General features: G+C 42.9%; 1 protein-coding gene across 1 annotated transcript in view; it reads left to right on the forward strand.

Annotated features, from left to right (window-relative positions):
* The first annotated feature begins 283 nt into the window (after nt 1–283).
* Nucleotides 284–24,344, forward strand: part of LOC135878182 (NEDD4-binding protein 2-like 2) — a 100,619-nt gene continuing 76,558 nt past the window's right edge. The window contains exons 1-4 of the mRNA XM_065403774.1: nt 284–423; nt 2,600–2,651; nt 3,332–4,788; nt 20,689–20,813. Coding sequence (XP_065259846.1) covers nt 2,649–2,651; nt 3,332–4,788; nt 20,689–20,813 — 1,585 coding nt within the window. The 5' untranslated portion in view covers nt 284–423; nt 2,600–2,648. The remainder of the gene's footprint in view (nt 424–2,599; nt 2,652–3,331; nt 4,789–20,688; nt 20,814–24,344) is intronic.

Raw genomic sequence — 24,344 nt, forward strand, 5'->3', positions numbered from 1 at the left:
CCCCAATGCAGGGGTCTCCTTGTGACTCATCAATGTACAAGGCATCACCCCAGCCCAGACAGAGCCTGCGCTCACACACACGAGAGACCTTCTCCCCAGCCTGCCCTGGTTCACCACGGTCAAGCAGCCTCTGCCTGCGCTTCTCTACGGACCTTCCCCTGCCCTGGGCAGCCCCGCGCCTAAGCTGTGGCGGAAGGGCCGCCCGCCGGGCATTCTGGGAGTTGTAGTTCTAAGCCCGGGCCGGGCTGCACTACAAGCCCCACAACAGGCCGCGTTCGTCCCGGCGCGGCTGCTGAGGTTGCTAACGCCATCTTGAGAGTAAAGAGCCGTAGGAACTCCCCTCCCCCAACCGCCCGGGACTGCGCTGCTGCGAGCCGGAGGCCAGGCTAGGCCGCGGAAGGCTGTTGCTGTCTCTGCCTGGAGGTTGGTCCCTTCACCCAGCCGCGGTTGTGATGAGAGGGGGGCGGGCGGTGCCGGGCGCCTCCCCGCGTGAGAGAGGGCGGTCGAGGGGGGGTCCCCCGAGAGTGCTGCCGGGTGGGCCGCGCAGTGCTGGCCGGGGCCCAGTGCGAGAGAAACCGAGTCAGCAGCAACACCCCCAGCCCAGAGAGAGCCTGCTGTCACACACACACACACACACACACATGGCAACACCCCCAGCCCAGAGAGAGCCTGCTGTCACACACACACACACACACACGGCAACACCCCCAGCCCAGAGAGAGCCTGCTGTCACACACACACACAGGGCAACACCCCCAGCCCAGAGAGAGCCTGCCGTCACACACACACACACACACACACACGGCAACACCCCCAGCCCAGAGAGAGCCTGCTGTCACACACACACACACACAGGGCAACACCCCCAGCCCAGAGAGAGCCTGCTGTCACACACACACACACACAGAGCAACACCCCCAGCCCAGAGAGAGCCTGCTGTCACACACACACACCCCAACACCCCCAGCCCAGAGAGAGCCTGCTGATACACACACACACACACACCCCAGCTCAGAGAGAGGTTGTCACATGCACAGCAACACCTCCTAAGCCTAGAGAGAGTCTGTCACACACACACAGCAACACCCCCAGACCAGAGGGAGAGTCTGTCCCACACACAGCAACACCCCCAGACCAGAGAGAGACAGATACAGCAACACCCCTCCTCCTCCCAGCCCAGAGAGAGGTTGTCACACACACAGCAACACCTCCCCCAACCCAGAAAGAGTCTGTCTTTCACACACAGAGGAACACTCCTCCAGTCCAGAGAGAGTCCGTCTCACACACACAGCAACACCCTTCAGCCCAGAGGAAGAGAGACTGTCACACAGCACCCTTAACTCTCAGAGAGAGAGCACGTGATAGACACACACAACAACACACACCCCTTCACAGAGGGAGAGACTGTGTTACACAAACAGCAACACCCCCTACAACCCAGCCCAGAGAGAGGGGAGAGACTGCAACACACGTCATTACCCCCAACTCACCGCAGAGAGAGAGACCTTCTCGTGCGCACAGCAGCACTTCCCACCCCAGAGAGAGGGGTGAGACTGACACACAGTAACACTTCCCACCCAACCCTCCCCAGAGAGAGGGGAGAGACTGATACACACAGCAACACCCCCCAATCCACTTCAGATAGAGGGGAGAGACTGTGACACACACACAGCAATAGCCTGCACTCTATCCCGGAGAGAGTAACGTTCTCCACCCTAGCCTGTATCATTCTTGAAGTTGAGGGTTGCGGCACGGATGACAATTGGGGAGACAAAGGGGTGTGTGTGTGTATGTGTGTTTATATATGTGTATATACACACACACACAATCTGCATCCCAAGAGAGGAGAGAGATTTCTTCCCTTCCCAGTCCAATCTTATCCCCAGAGTAACTCACAACACAGAAAACAGCAAAGTTCTCTTCCCACCCCTTGAGATGGAAGAGACTAATATGCGCATAGCAAATTTATTCTTATTTCCATATTGGGGCGGGAGGGTGGAGGCTAACCTTACTCACATACAACAAAACTTTTTTCTGTAAATGGAAGACTATAAAAACTACGTAAAACTTCGTGTTTAGATAAGGGAATCTCACTCTCCCTGCAAATTAGAGAGTTCTCTTTTAATTTTATTACAGTTCAGTTAATGGATGCCTGTCACTTTCCCGAGTTCAGAAGTTTAATAGGTTACAGACACTAGTAGAATTAACCCTCTAGTAGGAACTTGAAACTGGAAATTGTCTGTTATCCACCATCTTGTCTGATGCATTTATCACATTATTTCATGCCAAAAAAATAGCATATGTCTTGTCTTTTGAAAGGCAGTTGATATTGCATTCCATCTACTTTATATACCTCTGGAATGCCATGAAAGACCATGTACTTTTGAGTTAGGTAACTTAATATGTAGGTGACTGGATGACATTCAGAGGAATGATAATGGTGGCATTTGGAAACTACTGCCTGTCATGCTGACCACTATTATGTCACTGTTTCCTTGTACCCTTCCATCTGTTTGTATCCATATGTTGTCTCTTGTCTTGTACTTAGACTGTAAGCTCTTTGAGGAAGGGTCAATCTTTTTGTTCTCCATTTTTACAGTGGCCTTTTACAGTGAGGTCCTGATCCTTGGCTGGGGCTCAGAGGTGCTATGGTAATACAACTAATAATAGATTACAGCTTTAATTTTTAAATCTGATCTACTTTATTATTGATTAATAACTGGCATCTAACAGATGTTTGGTGGGCTATGAGTTGGATTAGTCCAGTGCATATCATAGAAATTACATCACAGTGGCTCTAAGTAACAGTTTGTTGGCAGTCTGAGTAGAAAGGTCAAGCATTAACCAAATGTCTGTGCTCAGTTATCTAATTCTTAGGGGGGATCCCAGCAGAAAAAGGATTGAAGCTTGTTGGCAATGATGTAAGTAATTGCATTGCTAATGCCCATACTGAACCTGTACTGTGGATAACTAGAGAATTCCAGTATTCAGGCTGCTGATCTAATTTATTTCTGAAACACTAAATTCACTTTTAAAAAATAGCTTAGCACAGATAGTAAATTGCTAATATTGTCACTGAAATACGAGAAAAGCTCTACACTAAAATAGTTTTTATTATAAACCTACTGAAATAGGTAACTTTTATTTAAAACCAAAACTACATTAGCCTATAGTGGATGCTTTCTTCAATGAAATTAATAACTAACTTATTTTAGTTGTGAAGGTAGATAAACTCTGATGTTACAAATTATAGCTTAGAATAACTTCTAATTTTGCATAATGTATTCTAAAGGTGTATGTTTTGTTAATATTCTTGCTTTTTTTCTTTAAGATGCTTCATGCTGAATGTAAAGTAAGGCCTTTGGAATGTCAAGATGAAATGACAATTGAACCGTGTTCTAAAAAAATTAAATCAACAGAAGAAGCTCATGATAAATCCTGTGATGATGGTTTCCAGGGATCTCTTATGAAAACAGACACTGAGAGAATAAACAAAGAATGGATACCTTTATACATCTCTGATGACCAAGGAAAACAGGAAGTGCAGCAGAAAGAGAATGAATGTTTCCAAGACATCTGTATTTTCAATGACGAATTCCCTGGTAATAGGCCAGGGATTATTGAGTCTACTCATTCAACGATCATGCAGAGTGTAAATCTTCCAATAAAAGACACTGAGGTTACAGAAAATAGATGCCCATTCATTACTGAAAAAGTTGATGAAGCTAATATTAAAGAAACTAGCAAAAAATCATTCACAGTAAATGGAGATGAAGTAGAGGCTGAAGAACATGGTACAAGCAAAGTATTTATTGGGCCCGTTTACAGACCTGTGGAGGAGAACAAACAGGATGAAACCAGGAATTTTACTAAATTTAGCACAGGCAAAGAGAAACAAAATGTTGTACTTTACCACAAAAATGACAAAGAAGCAGCAAATAAAATACAGACTCTCTCTTGTGATGTATCAGAAATAGATGATGAATTGTGCCAATTTTATAAAGAAATTCAGCAGCTTGAAAGCGATAAAGATGAGTTAGAAGGTCACTTACAGGAAAAAGAAACCGAATCATCTCAGGAACGATTTATATCATGTAATAAATATAGTCAGTCATCTCACGAGGATGAACAAGATACCTGTTACAGTAGAACACAATCATATTATGACCATGAACAATGTTTCTATAATGAACCAAGTGACCAGAAGACAGTCAGTGAACCAAAATGTTTTGACAATGAAGCAAATGGCTGGAGAAGTGAGAATCATTTTAATTGGCAAGCGGATTCTAAATTCTGGAACCATTCAGTCCCTCAGTTTAGGCCGGCATGGCAGCCAACACAATCTTTCATAATACCTCAGGGACCTCTTCCTCCTAGGTTCAACCATCATTTAGATGTTCAAACTCTTAATTCCACACCACATCAACCAAATACTCTCCATCCTCAGAATGATGGACTTCCTCACAAGAATTATGCAGGTTACCATGGAAATAGTGGCAGTACTAACAGGAGCTGTCCATTGTTTGATCAGAATAATAGTTATGCTGGTCATATTGGTATCCATAGTATGCAAGTCTCCAGAAATGGATATAGCGACCAGGATGGATGCATGAATAATGGTTTCTGTGAAACCAGAGAAGAGTGTTGGAAAGATCCTAGAACTTACCAGAAAGAGGGAATACACAATTTTAATTTTCAGCAGTTTTCAGAAGACAAGTTATGTAGGTCGCAGAAATTACTTCTAATTTTAAGAGGTCTGCCTGGCTCAGGAAAAACAACACTGTCTCAGTAAGTATATGTTGAAAATAATTAAAAAAAAAAAAGTCTGCTAGGTTGTTCTTGTTTTAGGTCCTGATCCTGTAAAGATTTACACAAGTAGTATTCTTGAAGTCAGTGGGACTACTCATATGTATAAGTCTTTGCAGAATTGAGGTCCTAATTGTTACATAGTGAAGGGGTATAGTAGTGAATATTGGAAATATTAGTCACTTCATTGTTAGCTGTTCTTTTGGTCTTTTTCAGTAAGAATGCTGATGATCACAGAAAGCTGTTTTATATTTGTTTTAAAAATATTTTTTTCTTCTATCCAGTGACTCATGTATTCTTCCATGCTGACTTCTGAGGGCTGGTCTACACTAACCCCCCCACTTCGGACTAAGGTACGCAAATTCAGCTACGTTAATAACGTAGCTGAATTCGAAGTACCTTAGTCCGACGTTACCGCGGTCCAGACGCGGCAGGAAGGCTCCCCCGTCGATGCTGCGTACTCCGCTCGCCGAGCTGGAGTACCAGCGTCGAAGGCGAGCACTTCCGGGATCGATCCGGGGCACTTCCGGGATCGATCCGGGATCGATTTATCGCGTCTTAACCAGACGCGATAAATCGAACTCAGAAAATCGATTGCTTACATCCGGACCCGGATGTAAGTGAAGACGTACCCTGAAACTCCAAATGCTTCTAATATGAAAGTTAGCCACTCTCTGGTCTTTCAGATTCCTTTCTTAAAATGTCTTCTTCCAAGTCTACTAATATTAATTCATCTAAATTAGAAGTGCTCTTATATGCCATTAAAATAAACTTTAATGGGACATTATCAACTTGAAAAATCTCATATGAATGTTTTACATTTTCTATTCTTATTTAATTTTACAAATAACACTTAAGATTATTAGAAGCGAAAGAGACTAGAGAGAGAGAGAGAGAGAGCCTCTTGTTTTTGGTGTGTTTCATTTGTGCATAATTAATTTAATAAAACTTTGTTTATAGTCACTTCCACTGTTTTTCCAGTGTAGTCAGTCAGTTTCCACATTTGTTGGTGAAGGCCTTTCCCACAACAAAAGGGGATAAGTTTTTTAAAGGAAGATATGCTAGTTAAACTATAGAAATTCTCAGGGACTCAAGTCTGGTAGGAACTGACACCACTTCTAATTTTTTTTAAATTATTTTAATTGACTAGTTTTCAAGTTCATAGTGTCTTACAACATTCTATGACAATGTGCCTGTCATCATGGAGCATAGTTTATGTATCTGTCACATCTAAAAACCCTACATTAAGAGAACTTTGAGTCAGTAGTTTCACTCAATTTAATAAAATCACCAGAAACAAAACTTCCTGGATGATTTAAAGGAGCTTACCCAGTTAAGTAGAGAGATCTGATGATCATATTACTGCATATTATTTCTCGGAACAAAAAAAAGCTCACTGTTGTAATAAATAGTTTTTGTGTTTGATTTGTAAAGCTGCTAAAAGTTCCTTAAAAAAGAAAAAGAAAGTTATTAAAGGGGGGAAAAAAACAATATTGAGCATGCTAAGTCAAGCACTCAAAAGTTAGGAAATGCCAGAATTAAGTTTGTCTTAATTTGAGCCCCCTTGTGCATATGCATTATGATATGGTCTTTATTTATGTGATGAAATATTGTTGTTTCCACAGGACCTTGCCTTATTCAGGGCATAGAATAGACCAGGGGTCGGCAACGTTTGGCATGCGGCTCGCCAGGGTAAGCACCCTGGCGGGCCGGGCCAGTTTATTTACCTGCTGACGCGACAGGTTCGGCCGATCGCGGCCCCCACTGGCTGCGGTTCGCTGTCCCGGGCCAATGGGGGCGGCGGGAAGCGGCGCGGGCAAGGGATGTGCTGGCCGCGGCTTCCCGCCGCCCCCATTGGCCCGGGACGGCGAACTGCGGCCAGTGGGGGCTGCGATCGGCCGAACTTGCCGCGTCAGCAGGTAAATAAACTGGCCCGGCCCGCCAGGGTGCTTACCCTGGCGAGCCGCGTGCCAAACGTTGCCGACCCCTGGAATAGACAGTCCTCACTTAATGAGCAGCTATTTGATATTTTGTTTCCTATGCTTTTCTTACTGCATCTTATTCAAACCCTGCTCCAAAGACAGAATTGTTAATTTCTTAATAGGCTTTTTATGGAATTTGATGCTATAGTATATGAGTGCTTCACAAACATTAATTTGTTTTCACAACACCCCTATTAGATGATCTGGTTTTATTATCCCAATGCTACATATGGGGAGCTGAGAGACAGACACTTTAAGCTCAGAAGTATCCACTAACTTTGGGTGCCCAGCTTGAGACACCTAGAACCTGATTATTTCAGAGCACTTAACTTATATATAACTTTGTACGTTCAAAGGACAGCTCCCAGTGATTTCATTTGCAGTTGGGAGTGCGCAGTACTTCTGTAAATTAGACCCCAGGGTCTCAAGTCAGGCATCTAGAAAATGAGGGACACGCAATTAGTGACCACCTGTAAAAAGTTTGGTTTATGTGATGCTTGGCAAATCACGTAGGAACTTGTTGGCAGAGGCAGGGATAGAATCCAGTTCTCCAAGGCAGCATTCAGCTGCCTTAACTATGCTACAATTCTTTCTCTTCTTGCAGTTCCGTCTCATTCACTACACACCTTTCAATTTCTGCAACAGAGTTAGGGCAGACCACAGCTCTTTTAGTTCACAACCTTGATTCATTCCCAGAACAAGTCCATTCTGTGCGCTGAAAGAGGCATGGGTCCTGTGGAAAAAATAGTCTGTGATCATGTAATTAAAGACTGAATCCTTAATAACATTTTAAATGTAGATTTTTGTGTGTAATTTCCTAGATTTTTTGAAAAACAAAGTGAGCAAACCGAAATTCCATCGTGACATCATATTAACACCTACCTGATTCATCAGCAGGGATGGAACCTTTAGATCTACTACACAGATCTGTGCCACTTGAGCTAATGGAGTAACTGGTAGAAATAGTAGGTTGTCATCCTCTTTGCAGACCAGCACTATAGGGCGCTGAGACGCACACTTTGCCCAGGGGATTTCATAGATATGTACTGACATCAGAGAAATGTCTGGAGTGGAATGTGGTCTAGTAGGCAAGGACTTTTCTGCTCATTCCCTCAAAGTTTGACCCCTTCTGCCTCATCCCCTTCAAGCTGTCCCAGTCCTATCTGTTTCCCATACCATTCCCCTCATCCAAGACCCAGGTCTCTACTCCTCAATCTCTAATCCCAAACCAAGTTTCCTCATCCAGCCAGTCCTGGTCACCACCTCCTGACTCCCTATCCCAGTTTTCCCCTCCCAGTCTCCTTGTCCACCCATTTCCAGTTCCCCCAAGCCCCTTCAGCTCCTTGTTGCCAGTTTCCTTGCCTGGCCATTCCCATCCCTCCTCCTTCCCCTCTACTCCTTGTTTGATATGTCTTCCTCCCCACCCACTTTTCCCATCTCCACTGGGTCCCAGTCACAGTTTACCTCCCCGGTCTCCTTATCCAATCTCATTTCCCACCCCCGGCTCCTGGCTCTTTGCCCAACCAGTCCCAATTCTCTCTCCATGCCCTGTCTCCTCATCAAATCTTTCCCCCGTACTTCCTTCTGCCCTTTCTAATGGTTCCAAGTCTTGTTGCCCAGCTAGTCCCAATTCCTACTCCTCACTTCCTGCCTGGTCCACATCTAATTTAAGTTTTCTCCCCCACCTCCCTGGAAACTGGCTCCCAGACCCAACCCCACATTTCCCACCTTGGCTCCCATTCCTAAGCCCTTTTCCCAGCCAGTCTCTTCCCCTCCTCCCTGCTACTTGTCCCAGTTTGCTCCCTAATCCCTTCCTCAACTCTTGTCCCCTCTGCATCTGAATCAGGCAGCTTCCTCTTCCATGCTGCCTGGGACCAAAAACACAGGATTGACATGCTCCCTGCTCTTGCTGGCAGCAGCCCAGAGAAACAATTGTGGCGGAAATACTTGCTCAGTACAGATGGAATTTTCAGAGATTTTAGCTATGCTAGCACGTGTCTGCTGAATATATGTGAACTGACTTTTTTTCAAAGGTTTATAACTTGGCCAAATTTGGGTTGTTATGGGGATGGCATATGGCCCACCTTTGGCATTAAGGTTACCCCCTGCCAAATTTTAAGTCCCTGCTTCAAAGCATGGGGGCACTAGAACTTCTCAGAGAAAAAGGTTGCCAGAATTGAACATTTGCAAAACGCTGTATTTTTCCATAGCTTAGTTCTCAGAATTTAGCACGACAGACACCTCTCATAGAAAATTTCTGTTATAAGTTATAAGCAACTGAAAACAAGGTTTTATAGGTCATGTAGGTAGTCTGGTGAAATGGAATTGAACTCTGGTCTCCTGAGTCCAAGGCTAGCATCCTAACCACTGAACAGTCCTTCTTTTATAGATTCATAGATTTTAAGTCCAGAAGGGACCATTAGATAATCTACTCTGACCTGTATAACAAAGGCCATAGAACTTCACCCAGTTACTCTTGCATTGTACTGTCAGTTTCATCTGTTAATGTGAGTCTTCAACATAGCAGCAAGAGGGGAGAAAGAGACATTTTTAAAAATAGGAAAATGTGGATTTTTTGATAAATTTGTAAACAAGGGATTAGGAGTCAGGCCACCTAGGTTCTAGTTACAGCTGTTCTGCTGACATATGTGATCTTGATGTTAATTTTTTGTCTATAATACTTCTCTGTCTTCCATGGGTATCCCATGGATGTAATCTTTGTAAAGAGCTTTGAGATTTTTGAATGAATTATTAAGCATTAAAGTCCAATTCCTCCAGGACTTGCTCTGTGGAAGTATATGTTCAAATAATGAGTTTTATAAAGAATATCCATTATATCGTGACATGGATCTATGTAAAAATCCAAGAATTTAATATAAATCTATGAAAAATTACTTTTCTAGTGACATGGACCTTCAATTCTTAATAACATATGAATACAAGAGTGCATTACAAACCGTCAAAATTAGTCCTGTTATTCTTTAAATGTACTACATGTCAAGACAGATGTCATGAGGTTAAATTTGGCTTAATCTAGATTTTGTGAAAACAAGCTTTTACAAATCATTTTAACTGTTTACGTTCATTTTTAATTGTAGTTTAAAGATTTTGTTGTTGTTTATAAAGTGCTGTGAGAATGAAAAATGTTATATAAATGCTAAATGTTATTAATATATTTAGATATTTAGTAGTGTTTGCAACCCAAACAGTGCAACATTTTATTCCTTCATGAGATCCTGCAGGTGGAATTGACTAGAAACTGACTATGAAGTTGTATGAGCAAGTTTAATTAGCAGGGAAATTTAGGATGCAGATTCTGACCTGAAACCTTTCTTGGGGACCATCCTTTTTTGAAAGTGAGGTCTCCGGGTCCCCCAAGTGTACTATAGAGCTGAGGGTTTTGCCTATAAAAAGGCTCAGTTATTCCTCAGAGATGGTGGAAACCTAGTAAGTCAAATTGCATGTTTAACTCCATGGACTACTGAGACTGGTGGCATCTTCAGATATCTAGACTGAGGCCCTGTTTCTACACTGCAGGATTTTGTGAACACAAGTTACGCAGATGATCAAAACCCGCTATAATTACATTGCTTTTGCATGTTGACACGACACTCCTTTCGGCGGAGCGCATCCATAGTTGGTGCTCTAGCATCGACAGTGAGAGCAGTGCTGTGGGTAGCTATCTCACTGTGCTACTCACCACCTTCTGCAGCTAGGAGTTATGGGAAGGTGGAGTGGATCACAGTGCATCATAAGAGTGGGGTCAGTGTCCCATTATGCAGTTTTTTCTGTCCCATCATTCCATGAGCTTCCGACTGCATTTTGGGTAATTTTTCAACAGTTCCTGTTTACAGCGCGACTGCCATCTCTGCCTGAAGGGATGGATCCTGCACTGCTCTCTTCTGTTATGGTCACAGTTAAGAAAACCTCACGGCTGGTCATGCAGTATATCATGAGTTCCCAATCCGAATAGGAATCCTGATCTGACCTGCTATATGCCATGAAAAGAAACAATGCCAGATTACTTTTGGCATTCATGGGGCAGATGCATACAGTGGACCATCACTATGGGGCTTAGGAAACAAGTACTGAGTGGTGTGATCACATCATTATGCAGGTCTGGAATGACGAGCAGTGGCTGCAGAACTTTTGGATGTGGAAAGACACCTTCCTGGAACTGTGTGCGGAGCTCGCCCCAGCACTGTGGTGCAAGGACACCAAAATGAGAGCTGCCCTCTCAATGGAAATGCGCGTGGCAATTGCTGTGTGGAAGTTGGCAACTCCAGACTGCTACCGGTCAGTCACAAATCAGTTTGAAATCGGGAAGCCCACCGTTGGGGCTGTGTTAATGCAAGTGTGTAGGGCCATTAATTGCATCCGTCTAAGAAGGACTGTGACTCTTGGAAATGTGCATGAAATAGTGAATGGCTTTGCGACAATGGGATTCCCTAACTGTGGTGGGGTGATAGAATATAAGAATGGCCATATTGGATTGGACCAATGGTCCATCTAGCCCAGTATCCTGTCTTCTGACAGTGGCCAATGCCAGGTGCTTCAGAGGGAATGAACAGAACAGGTAGTCATGAAGTGATCCATACCCTTTTGCCCATTCCCAGCTTCTAGCAATCAGAGGCTAGGGACACTTCAGAGCATGGTTTTGCATCCTTGCCCATCCTGGCTAATAGGTGAGTGACCCCTAGTTCTTCTGTTATGAGAAGGAGTAAATAACACTTCCTTATTTACTTTCTCCACACCAGTCATGATTTTATAGACCTCTATCGTATCCCTCCTTAGTCATCTCTTTTCCAAGCGGAGAATTCCCAGTCTTATTCATCTCTTCTCATACGGACGCCATTCCATACCCCTAATAATTTTTGTTGCCCTTTTCTGAACCTTTTCCAAGTCCAATATATCTTTTTTGAGATGGGGCGACCACATCTGCACACAGTATTCAAGATGTGGGTGTACCATGGATTTATATAGATGGAATATGATATTTTCTGTCTTATTAGCTATCCCTTTCTTAATGATTCCCAACATTCTGTTCACTTTTTTGACTGCCGCTGCACACTGAGTGGATGTTTTCAGAGAACTATCCACAATGACTCCAAGATCTCTTTCTTGAGTGGTAACCGCTAGACCCCATCATTTTATATGTATAGTTGGGATTTTGTTTTCCAATGTGCATTTGTATTTATCAGCCATAAATTTCATCTGCCATTTTGTTGCCCAGTCACATCAGGAGACTGCCCTTCACTGGGTAGGTTCTTATAGCTGTGTGTAACTCCAGATGTCATTTTGGAACCTGTCCGAAGGGGTGGAGTGAATGGGGTACTGCGATGTGCCAGGAAGATGCAAGGAATGTGTGAGAGGAGTTTGGGGAGGGGATGGAAAGCAGTTCTGTATGGGCTGTAGGGGTGGGAGTGAGCACTCATGTATTCTGCCTGCAGTGCGATTAGGGACTTCAATATTTCCGTTTGCTCCTCCATCACTTCTCCTTCCTCTCCTACCTATCTATTTTATTATTTTAATTTACAGTCTCTCTCCATGCCCTGTGTTCTTGTCTTTTGGCATCTGAGGATTGGAGCACCTCTCGGAACATGTCCTCCTTGCTCCACCTTGGTCGCTTCCTTATCTGGCAGAGGCATTCCACTGGTGTGTAGGGGGTTCCCCTGAAAGCCACATCAGCAGAAGCACAAGAAACAGTAAATTATAGCATGATGGTTAGTGCACTCAGAGCATCGAATCATTATAGTAATGATTCCCTTTGTTATCTTTCTCGCTGTCCATTGGCAAGCATGCAGCTTGGCGAAAGCCCTAAAGATGGTGAGTTTGGCCTGGGGTGTGTGTGCTCAAGATGGGGAAAAGGGTCTTGGTGGTTTTCTAAGGGGATCACTGCAAGTGACTAGAGACAAAATTGTAAATTAAGCTACCATTTTCCACAGGCGGGGGTCATTGAAGCTGATATCTCACTCTGAGGGTAAGCAAGAATGCAAGGGTGCATCTCCAGCATGTGTGTGGCCTCTGACTGGGTCCCTCTGCTTCTCGCCTGTGTGCTACTTGGGTCCCTGTACAAGGGATTACCAATAAACGTGGGAAAGTTTCCTACAATGGGGGAAGGAACAAAGCAGCTCTGCCAAGGAGCCTTCAGTAGAGAATTGGCGAGTACCTCCAGGAAAGTTTCTTAGAGATCTCTCTGGAGCATTCCCGTGAAATCTCAGCATGCATTAACACACTGTTCTGTCCCACAGCATAGCTGCACAGGGGAATGTGAAGCACACGCAAACACAGCTAGTCTTCTACATTTCTATCCCTTAACCCACTTCTAGCATATAACAAAGCAAAGGACAGTTCTACTTCATATAAGCAAGCAACATCAACACAAAAAGATCACTCTCCTGCGTCATGTGTGCCAGAGAAAGAATGCTGGATTGGCTTGAACCCTCCTGGGTCGAGAAGAGGTCCTGGCTCACCACGTACTGGACGACCCTGTCGCTTGTCCCCTCTCATCCTCCAACTCGACCTCTTCATCCACCACTTCATCCTCGGGGTTCATTCCACTGTCCGCTGTCTCCACCCTACCCCCGAAGTATCCACAGGGCTCTTGGTGGTGGAGATGGGGTCACCGCCAAGGATAGCGTCCAGCTCCTTATGGAATCGGCAGGTCTTCGGCGCAGCGCCAGAGCGACGGTTTGATCCCTTGTCTACTGGTATGCCTGCTTCACCTCCTTTATATTCACACAGCATTGATGCGTGTCCCATTTGTACCCCCTATCCAACATGCCACGAGAAATCTGACCATAGGTTTCGAAGTTCCTACAGCTGGAGCGGAGCTGGGACTGCACAGCCTCCTTTTTCCACAGAGCCAGCAGATCCACCAACTCAGGTGTGTGCCAAGCAGGGGAGCATTTGCTGCCATGGTCAGCTGGGAAGATGCGATGTGACCCTCCATGCCAAGCAAATGGGAAGTGGAATTTCAAAAATTCCTGGGCCTTTAAAGGGGGAGGGTCTGATGCCTGGTCTGGTGCAGGGCAGCAGAGTTCGAACTGCTCCTGGAGGTTATTTACAGTGACATAACCAAGCACAGTGTCTACACTGACACTTTGTCAATCTAACTTTGCCACAAAAAGTTCTAAGCCTCTCATCAAGGTGGTTTTATTTTGTCAGCAAAGCAGGAGAGTTTTGTCAGCGGAAGGAGCATTGTAGTGTGTACACCTCCACTGTTTTCCTGACGAAAGCTGACTTTTGTCAACAGAAGTCTGTAGTGTAGACAATTTCTGAGTAGTAGTAGTAAGATAATGAAAGGGTAAGAATGAGGGACAAGGAAGTAGCTAAAATTTGTAGCTCAATTTTAAGTATATTTTGTTTTCCTTCTGTTTCTATTTAAGTGTTGGCTCTTTTAATATTTGTTTTGTTGTTTCACGCCTGTTGCAAGTGACATATTTCTATTTTTGTATCCCTTTACTCACCTTAGTAATAGTTTAGCTTCTTATTAAATGTTATCTTTTAATCCCACACCTGAGCCATTCTTTTTAGGTGACAAATCTGAGGAACTGTCCCAGATTGAGGTGTCAGTTGAGGAGTTTTTGGAACAAATTGATAAATTAAACAGTAATAAGTCACCAGGATCAGATGGTATTCACCAAGAGTTTTGAAGGAACTCAGATGTGAAATCGCAGAACTATTAACTGTGGTATGAAACCTACATTTAAATCAGCTTCTGTACCAGATGACTGGAGGATAGCTAATGTGATGCCAATTTTTTAAAAAAAAGGCTCCAGAGTCGATCCCGGGATTACAGATCAGTAAGCCTAATTTCAGAACCAGGCAAATTAGTTGAAACTTTAGTAAAGAACAGAATTATCAGACACATAGATGAACACAGTTTGTTGGCGAAAAGTCAACCTGGCCTTTGTAAAGGGAAATCATGCCTCATCAGTCTACTAGAATTCTTTGAGGGGGTTAAGAAGCATGTGGACGCTGGTGACCCAGTGGATATAGTGTACTTAGCCTCTCAGAAGCCCTTTGTGATAGGGTCCCTCACCAAAGGCTCTTAAGCAAAGTAAGCTGTCATGGCATAAGAGGGTAGGTCTTCTCATGGATCAGTAACTGGTTAAAAGATAGGAAACAAAGGGCAGAAATAAATGGTCAGTTTTCAGAATGGAGAGAGGTAAAAAGTGGTGTCCCCCAGGGGTCTGTACTGGGATCAGTGCTATTCAACATATTAATAAATGATCTGAAAAAAGGGATAAACCGTGAGATGGAAAAATTTGCAGATGAAACAAAATTACTTAAGATCGTTAAGTGATCTGCAGAAAGGGGTAAACAGTGAGGTGGCAAAGTTTGCAGATGAGACTAAATGGCTCAAGATAGTTAAGACCAAAGCAGACTGTGAAGAACTTCAAAAAGATCTCACAAAACTAAGTGATTAGGCAACAAAATGGCAAATGAAATGTAATGTGGATAAATGTAAAGTAATGCACATTGGAAAAAATAACCCCAACTATTCATAAAATTAGCCCCCATCATATTGAGCTACAACTAATCAGGAAAGAGATCTTGGAGTCATCGTGGATCTGAAGACATCTACGCAGTGTGCAGCGGCAGTCAAAAAAGCAAACAGGATGTTAGGAATCATTAAAAAAGGGATAGAGAATAAGACGGAGAATATCTTATTGCCCTTATATAAATCCATGGTACGCCCACATCTTGAATACTGCATACAGATGTGATCTCCTCATCTCAAAAAAGATATACTGGCATTGGAAAAGGTTCAGAGAAGGGCAACTAAAATGATTAGGGGGTTGGAACGGGTCCCATATGAGGAGATTAAAGAGGCTAGGACTTTTCAGCTTGGAAAAGAGGAGACTAAGGGGGGATATGATAGAGGTATATAAAATCATGAGTGGTGTGGAGAAAGTGAATAAGGAAAAGTTATTTACTTGTTCCCATAATATAAGAACTAGGGGCCACCAAATGAAATTGATGGGCAGCAGGTTTATAACACATAAAAGGAAGTCCTTCTTCAGACAGCACACAGTCAACCTGTAGAACTCCTTGCCTGAGGAAGTTGTGAAGGCTAGGACTATAACAGGGTTTAAAAGAGCTAGATAAATTCATGGAGGTTAAGTCCATTAATGGCTATTAGCCAGAATAGGTAAGGAATGGTGTCCCTAGCCTCTGTTGTCAGAGGGTGGAGATGGATGGCAGGAGAGAGATCACTTGACCATTACCTGTTAGGTTCACTCCCTCTGGGACACCTGGCATTGGTCACTGTCGGTAGACAGGATACTGGGCTGGATGGACCTTTGGTCTGACCCAGTATGGCCGTTCTTATGTTTTGTTTATCATTTTTACAGTGCAAATATTGTAATAAAATAATATAAAATGAGCACTATATACTTTGTATTCTGTGTTGTAATTGAAATTGTTATATTTGAAAATGTAGAAAAACATCCAAAAATATTTACTAAATTTCAATTGGTATTCTATTGTTTAACAGTGAGATTAAAACTGCGATTAATCGCAATTAATTTTTTTGAGTTAATTGCATGAGTTAACTGATTAATCGACAGCCCTAATTTTAATCTATTTGTTATGACAGTTTTAATTGTGCTGTAGTCAGAGTTTTGGCTGGGGGTAACCAATACATGGAAAATAAAATAATTTATTGTGTTTCTGGGATTGCAGGACTTTCGTGCCATTGTCAATGTTGACTTTAGCAAATAGGAGAATACAGCAGAATGTGCTCGATATGTGTCAGTACAACATAAAACGCTATGTCAATTGTACATAACAACACTGTAAAATTTAAAATAAAAATGCAGGTCCCACATTTAGCCTTGCAGAGAGACTTGTTGAAGTCATTGGGGCTCCACAGAGGTGCATGAATATGGCTGTATGCAGCCAGTTGGTGTATTGTGGCCTAGTTATCTACTAGCTGTTTCATTAAGGTAGGTACTTTCTCTTAAGATAGGAGATATTTTTGTTTATAAGAATCTACTGAATTGTCAGTTATTGCTTGGGGAGAATAGCGACACCTGAAGTACATGTGTTTTATACAGTAGGTGAATAATATGGAAGCTGGATCTCATTGCCAAATGCAGAATCATCTTTAGCTGAATAAGAAAATCAGCTACTTGTCTGAAATCATGGCTTCCTGACTTGGAATGTAGTATCTATAGAATAAATTTTGATGGGGGGAGGGGGAGAAATGAAGTGTTGTCAGACATGGGCAAAACTCACCATTTACCTCAAAGTTGTTAAAAAGGCCTCAGTACTATGAGCTTTATTTGCCCAGGAGGAAAATTGTGTTCAAATTCTTATATGTTATATCCCAAACCAGCCCAACAAATCTTTTGCTAAAGGAAAAAATATTCCACTCAGTTTACTGTTGAACAATTGAACCAAAAGTATATGGAATTATACATTTAAAATGTCATGTCATAAATTGTATTACATATGTTGATAAAGATGTTTATGTAACCCTATCTATAGGGGTGGGGGAAGAAAAAAAAATTGTTCTTAGCACAGTCTTGATCATACTACTTGGATCATTAGTAACTTTTGGACTTCATTATTCTTAATGCCATTATAAATTGCTGTGTTAGGACACTATAAATGAATAAGTAATATAAAATATACACAGATTAGGTACTGTGTTATGAGCTTTATCTTCATGATTGATCTGGCAGAGTGGCATGTCAGATTCCTTCTGTGGTTGAATTTTTAAAGAAGATGTGTGGTTTTGTGACTGGTCTACAATGTTAGATTATATACTAATGATCCACAACCAGTCTCTTGCTGATGACAGTGGGTTCTGTGCACAAAGTTAGAGGAGAGAATTGTGTAATAACGAAACTTTTAACTAGTAAAGTTATTATTGCAAATTTTTATGGACAGGTATGGTAATTGAGAGTGCAAATGGACACACTTATGCTTCTACGTTATTTGTGATTTGGCCTGTTCTCCTCCTTTCCTGGTCTCTAAGCTGTAGGACATCCCAGAGTACAAGGCCCCACATACTGCTCTATTTCTTATCCTCTGGCTACTCTGTCTCCTTTTAAGGCAATATAGCATAGCTGCCTAGATTTCCCAGAATGCACTGATAGAGATATCAGTGTGATAGTTGTGGACATGTGTTGGTAGTGACAGAAAGACTGCTGTGTACATACAAATTTAACCATGTTTACTTGAAACCTGTTAAAGTAATAGTGGGTCTAAGAAGTGGCAGATAAATATGAATATATTAAGAAGTCTCATTCTGCCCAGGGGTTGAGATTTTGATTGTGCTGGTGAGGTAGCAGATAATTCTGTTCCTATAACTGAGCTGTAATAAATCAACGTTGCTCATTCACAAATACGTTTTGGCAAAACTAGGCAATATTTAAATGAATTTTGGATAAAACAAAAGTTTGTTAATTTTAGTTTTATTCAGAATTTAAAAATTGAAAAGAATAAAATCATTCATTTAAAAATTGAGACCTCTTCTGTAATGGCTTATTTATCATGGTAGCTGATGACAACATTAGATAAAAATATAGAATTATAAAAATGTGTGTATAGTAGATTTTGGTGACACTGAGTGATATGTTTTCCCAAGACAGAACTGCTTTTGCATTACTGATTTGTATATTTGAGATTGCAGTAGCATTTCCAGTGAAAATAAAATGCATATTCCCTTAAAAAGAACTGCACAGACAGACCTCCCATGGCTTCAGTGGGGCTTCATAGTGTTACATTGATAGATTGTGGCCTTAATTATGTACATACTGTTCTTCTGATGGATACTACAGGAGCTGCAGAGGGCACTTGATGGATTTGTTTGGGGGATGATATGGCTTTTATAAAATAATAATTTCCTGGCTCTGTATATTTGAAATCTGAAAACACTTGATTCGTTAAATAACTAATAATTAAGTGTTAGGATGTCTGAATTAAAAAATTAGTAGTATTAAATGGATCCAGTCCATGATACAATACCAAACTGGCATTGACAAATTTTAAAAGAAAATGTTTAAAGTGGAGAGGGAGGTGAGGTGGTTTAGGAGGATAAATTAGTAAGAGAACAGGTAAAGGAAAGAAGAGCAACAAAAGGAGAATGATTTATGTTATATGAATTTCTGCTTTCTCTTTTTCTTCGCCATTTCTTTAAAGCTTTTTAAGAAACTATTGTCAACCAAGATTGTTTAATGCATAGAAGTAAATATTTATTTATTTAAAGTGTTGGCAAAGGTTTTATTTTAAATTAAAAAATACTGTGCATCAAATAATTATGAAATGTAAACGCTTAATTATTAAAATTAAGATATTTAATTTTTTGGCATTAGGGAGTGATAGTGTGATGATTAGATTTAGTATTACATTGATGGAGGAATGACTGCTTTTTTTTTTTCCTGGTTGAGCTAAGAGTGCATGCAGTGACACTAAAACAGTGTTTTCCAAGTTTAGGAAAGATGGAGGGTAGAAGGAATCATCAAATGATTTCTCTTTGTGACCAAAAGTGGGAGAAGTTAAATTTGGGGCGGGGGGGGGGGGAGAGAGAAATCAAATTGCTTGTCTTATTTTAAAATAAGTTACTGTTGCAGTTCTGACTTTCCTCAGTAGAACAGCCCTGCAGGATTATTACATTGGTTCTGCTGTCACTGCCTGTTTTTCTTGCCTGTGCAGCAGCAATAGAGTAATTGACGTGTAAGTCTTGTTAGTTTTACTGTGCTGCTCCAGCTAGGCATGTACAGTACTACATACTAGAGCAAGGGTTCTCAGGACAAATTTTTTGGTGGCCTCAGAGTATGGCTACCAACTCTTGCTGGTGGCCGCTCTCACACTTTTCCCTAAAATACTTAATTAGCTTTAGGAAAAAACAAATAAATATGCACATAGACAGTCCAAAACATTGTTATTTATTTATTGCTAGTTAGAAAGTCTGTTGTGAAAAGTGATATTAACAAACATGCCAGTATCACGTTTCACTGCTGACTTACTCAGCCCTGCCCTGCCAAGCCCTGGATGGGGGGCTGGGAGAGGCAGTGGGGGGCTGGAGCCCAAAGCCTTGGAGCCTGGGGTCTACCGCTTCATAGCCGGAGCCCGGGACTGGAGCCCAAAGTCCCTCAGCCAGAACCTGCCGCCCTGCCACCCCAGGGCTGAAGGCCAAAGCCTGAGCCCCACTGCCCTGGGAAGGTGGGGAATTCACTGGCTGCCTGATCCTCCAGCCTTGTGCCTCAGGTGTCTCCAGAGGGGGGCAGAGCCCAACTGCTGCTGGCAGCCCCAGCAATCAACACTATCATGGTGCATCCAGGAGCAACAGGGAGGGGGAGAGGCTGCTATTTTGCCACTCACCCCCACCCCATCACAGCACAGGAGGGTGTGGCCGCTAGAAAAGCCCCTGGCGGCTGCATGCGGCCATGGTGGCCGCATTTGAGAAACAATGTGCTAGAGTTGCACAGGTACAAATGAGAGAAAGGATGGTCTAGTGGTTAGGGCACTGGTCTCTGACTCAGGAGACCCAATTCAATTCCAAACTCTGCCACAAACACCCTGTGTGATTGTATCCCATACTACCCACCTGCAAGATGGGAGTAATACTTCCCAGGAGTGTTGTGAAAATATATACATTAAAAGATTTGGAATGTGCTCAGTTGTTACTGTCATGGAAAGTAGGCACAAATGTGCATCCTGTGAGGAAGGGAGAAAAACCAACAAATAAGGAAACAGCGGAGATAAAAGAAAATGCTTAATTTTGGGTTGGAAATTGTTGGGTTTCTTTTAGCGACAAAACTGAAGGTATCGAAGATCAAAAATAGTACAACATTAAACTTCCCTATATCACTTTATTGTTTACCCTCTAAAGAATAAGATTTGGCTAATTTGTAATGGTTTTGCTTTTTCCTTTGTTTGACAGTATTCTACTTGGTCAAAATCGTGATGGCGTGGTGTTCAGCACCGATGATTATTTTCGTCAGCAAGATGGATATACATATAACGTTGCTCAGCTTGGTGATGCTCATGACTGGAACCAGAAGAGAGGTGTGAACACAGTAGAGGAATTATTTTAGATCTCGAATGGTTAGAATGTGCATGTATAGCATAAACATGTATATACAAGTGTCAGTGGTCAGTTTACATGGAATTCACAAATACATAACTTCTGTACCCTTCTTTAAAACTAAAGATTCAGATGTGAGAAGACCATAGACAAAAATCCTTTTTCTTCTTTGTGCAAAATCCACAGATCTATTACAGTGGGTACTTCAGCCTGCTTGCAGATTCAGGGCAGAACCAGATCTGTTAGTCACTGGTAGCAGGGGAACACACTGTGTCCTGAAGTTCCCTCCAGTGACCAGCATCTCTGCCACCCCTCCCTGCCACAGAACTTTTCTGTGGGAAATTCCTGACTTTTATTTCAAAATTTTAGACTAACACCTGTCCTCAGTAATGTTTCTGTCTAATTCCCAGTCATGTCCCATGGCTGCACTTGATTTTGGGGGCAGTTGTCCCCTCAGCTCTGATTCCCTTTCTGAGGTGTTTGCAGCGAATGGTGCCTCTGCAGGCTTCAGGGTCCAAGCTAGGTCAAGAAAAGCTAGAGGCAAAAGGAAGGCCCTTTTGTCTCCTGCTCCCCCACTTACTTAGTGTCTCACTGGGTATCTCAGCTGGCTCTGCAGGCAGGACAGTTTCCCTCTCCGCCCAGGCATGGCAGGGTTGGCTTGTTCCCTCACCTGTTCCTGGGAAGAAAAGGAACCAGACAGTACTGGGGAAGCCAGCTTTGCTGGGCAAGATGCAGCTCAGGCTTGGTGGCGTTGCTTCAGACCCTCTTTGCCCAGTAGGAAAGGAGTCAGGTAGGACTGGAATGAAACTGGCTCTAGGGCAAGCAGCTGCTCCCTTTTCCCTTCCCATGAGGGGAGTGAAGCCAGAAGGGCAGCACACTAGATGGAAGATTACATCTGAGTTCCTATAGCCTGCACCAGCAGCTGTACCTCTGACTGAGGAGCTCAACTGCCTCCTCCCTGTCCCCTTCCACTGTTCTGTAGGTCACAAGTGGAGGGAATCGGACACAGCATGGATGCTGCCAATACTAGAGACAGTGGTAAAGGGCCTTTGGACCCAGCTCCTTCCCCATCCTCTCAACTCTAGAACTGCCTCCTCTAGGAATCCCTACTCCTATTCCAGGCTGAGTCCTTCTGGGAAACACTGACCTATCTGGACCATGTGGATCCCAGGCAGTAGAGAGGGGTGGAGCTCCTGGGGAAGCCCATCTTTGAGCACCAGGACAGGGCCATCCTGAGAGACCCGAAAGGAAAACAAATACGTCCAGCCTCATTGATGACAGAGATATCAGTAGCCACTTGAAATATTTCTGGAGCAATTTGGGACCAGTTTCACTCCCCCTTCTGAAGCAGGATTATGAGGGCAAACTCCCAAAGAGGGAATAAATTAATATTAAAATTGGCGCTGTTTCCCCTGCTGACCTTCACAAAGTGCAGCAGGGCAGATAATCCTCAGTGAGAGTTCCTCTGCTCGCCTTCAAAGTGCAGCAGGGCAGATCAGTGCAGAAAAGACTAGGCCAGGGGTAGGCAACCTATGGCACGCGTGCCGAAGGCGGCACGCGAGCTGATTTTCAGTAGCACTCACACTGCCCGGGTCCTGGCCACCGGTCCGGGGGGCTCTGCATTTTAATTTAATTTTAAATGAAGCCTCTTAAACATTTTAAAAACCTTATTTACTTTACATACAACAATAGTTTAGTTATATATTATAGACTTATAGAAAGAGACCTTCTAAAAACGTTAAAATGTATTACTGGCACGCGAAACCTTAAATCAGAGTGAATAAATGAACACTCGGCACACCACTTCTGAAAGGTTGCCGACCCCTGGACCAGGCCATAGACGTGTTGATTCCTCTAGGCGTGCACCTCCCCCCCCCCACTTAACACACATGCAAAGGGAATTCTTCCTGCTTGCAGGAGGAAGGCCAGCAGATGAAATCAGAGTTAGAAAATCAAATATAAAATACATTTAAACAAATAACACAGCAGAGGATAGACACTGTTAGACAATAGAGTACTGAGTATTGTGAAACAACATATAGGAGGTCTGCAGTTTCTTACCCAAGAAAGGTTGTAGCCATATACTTTTCCTTATGCACTCTGGGAAGATGTACTAAAGGGATAGGGATTTCTGGCCAGACCAAAAAGCCTGGGAAAGTATCATGCTGTCATTCCCAGCTGCTACTGTGCATCACCATGCCGTAATATCCAGGTTATTGTTTCCAACCTCTGTTGCAGGTTGCCATGTCTCTCGTCATCACTTCCATCCCTTCCCATCAGACAAATGGCTATGGGGTAATGAAAGAGACAGCAACCCAGATGTGAAAGAAACAGTGGGCAGTGTTGGGCCTCTTGACTCACCATTTATTTATTTCTGCCCTGGCCTCCATTTTATAAGGCCAGAAGATTCCTCAGTGTTCACTAGTCAATATTTAACATAGGATTGGTGTCATAGATAAATGTGGCTGTTTTCCCCTGCGGTCAGGGATTCAGTGTTTTGAACTCAGGGAGATTTTTACTTGAAAGAATGGCCTCTTCACTATACAGACCCTTTACAGCTAGCCAAGTTCAGTCATGCATCATCTCATCGCAGCCTTCTCCTTTGGGCATGGAAACTTTTAGGTGGCATCAGACGAACAAAAATAAACCAATATGAACTGTCATCTGACACGCTGAGTGTCTCCCCATGCTTTCACAAGCAGCTCTAACATAAGTGGAGATTATTGCAACCTAAAAATTGCCTGGCCTAAGGACTTTTCCCTGGAAAGGAGAAAAAAGGGATTCATATTTGTTTCATGCATGTATATGGGGCTTTGGACCTTGGAATTAGATGCTCAGACAAATCAGTTCCCAGCTATCTTAGTGATACAATGGGAAACTTTATAGAAAGCTGAGGCTGCTCATGATCAACAGAAGAGTCTTTACAGTTCTGACTCCTGCCAGACATCATCAAAAGGAATACAGGTCATATGGCAAATTGAAGAAGTTTGTGAAGTGTAGCCGATGAAAATACATCTTTACAAGTGGTAGCTAGAACAAGTGCCAGGTCAGTAACTGTCCTCTGTTGCTTCAGAGGTATCTGCGGGTCTCACAACCAGCTTTAACTGGAGGTAGACACCTGATTTGTGACAGGCTCTCTTATTTTGCGGGCAAAAGGTCTTACCTGTAACTTTGATCAAATGGGGTCACTGGACATTGTCCAGAGTGAACTACCTATGGAGCTTTGGAAGAATTTCAGAAATATCTTTGTCCCATTCCCAGCTACTTACAATCATAGCATTGTAACCTGCTCCTAGTTCTAGTCACACAAAATTGGGGTCAGGCAGAGCAATGTCCTTCTCTGAAACATCTAAATAAGTTCCTAATGCCGGTTTGTCATCAAAGCCTTCCCATTTTACCATCATCAGGCAATTTTTATGTTTTCCAATTTCTATCTTTACCGTATGATCTTATGTGTGCTCCAAGGGTCTCTCGCCAGGATCAGGGTACCAATAATATTCGCTTTAGGGAAG

Source organism: Emys orbicularis, chromosome 1 (genome assembly GCF_028017835.1).
Source record: "Emys orbicularis isolate rEmyOrb1 chromosome 1, rEmyOrb1.hap1, whole genome shotgun sequence".
NCBI classification, from domain to species: domain Eukaryota; kingdom Metazoa; phylum Chordata; order Testudines; family Emydidae; genus Emys; species Emys orbicularis.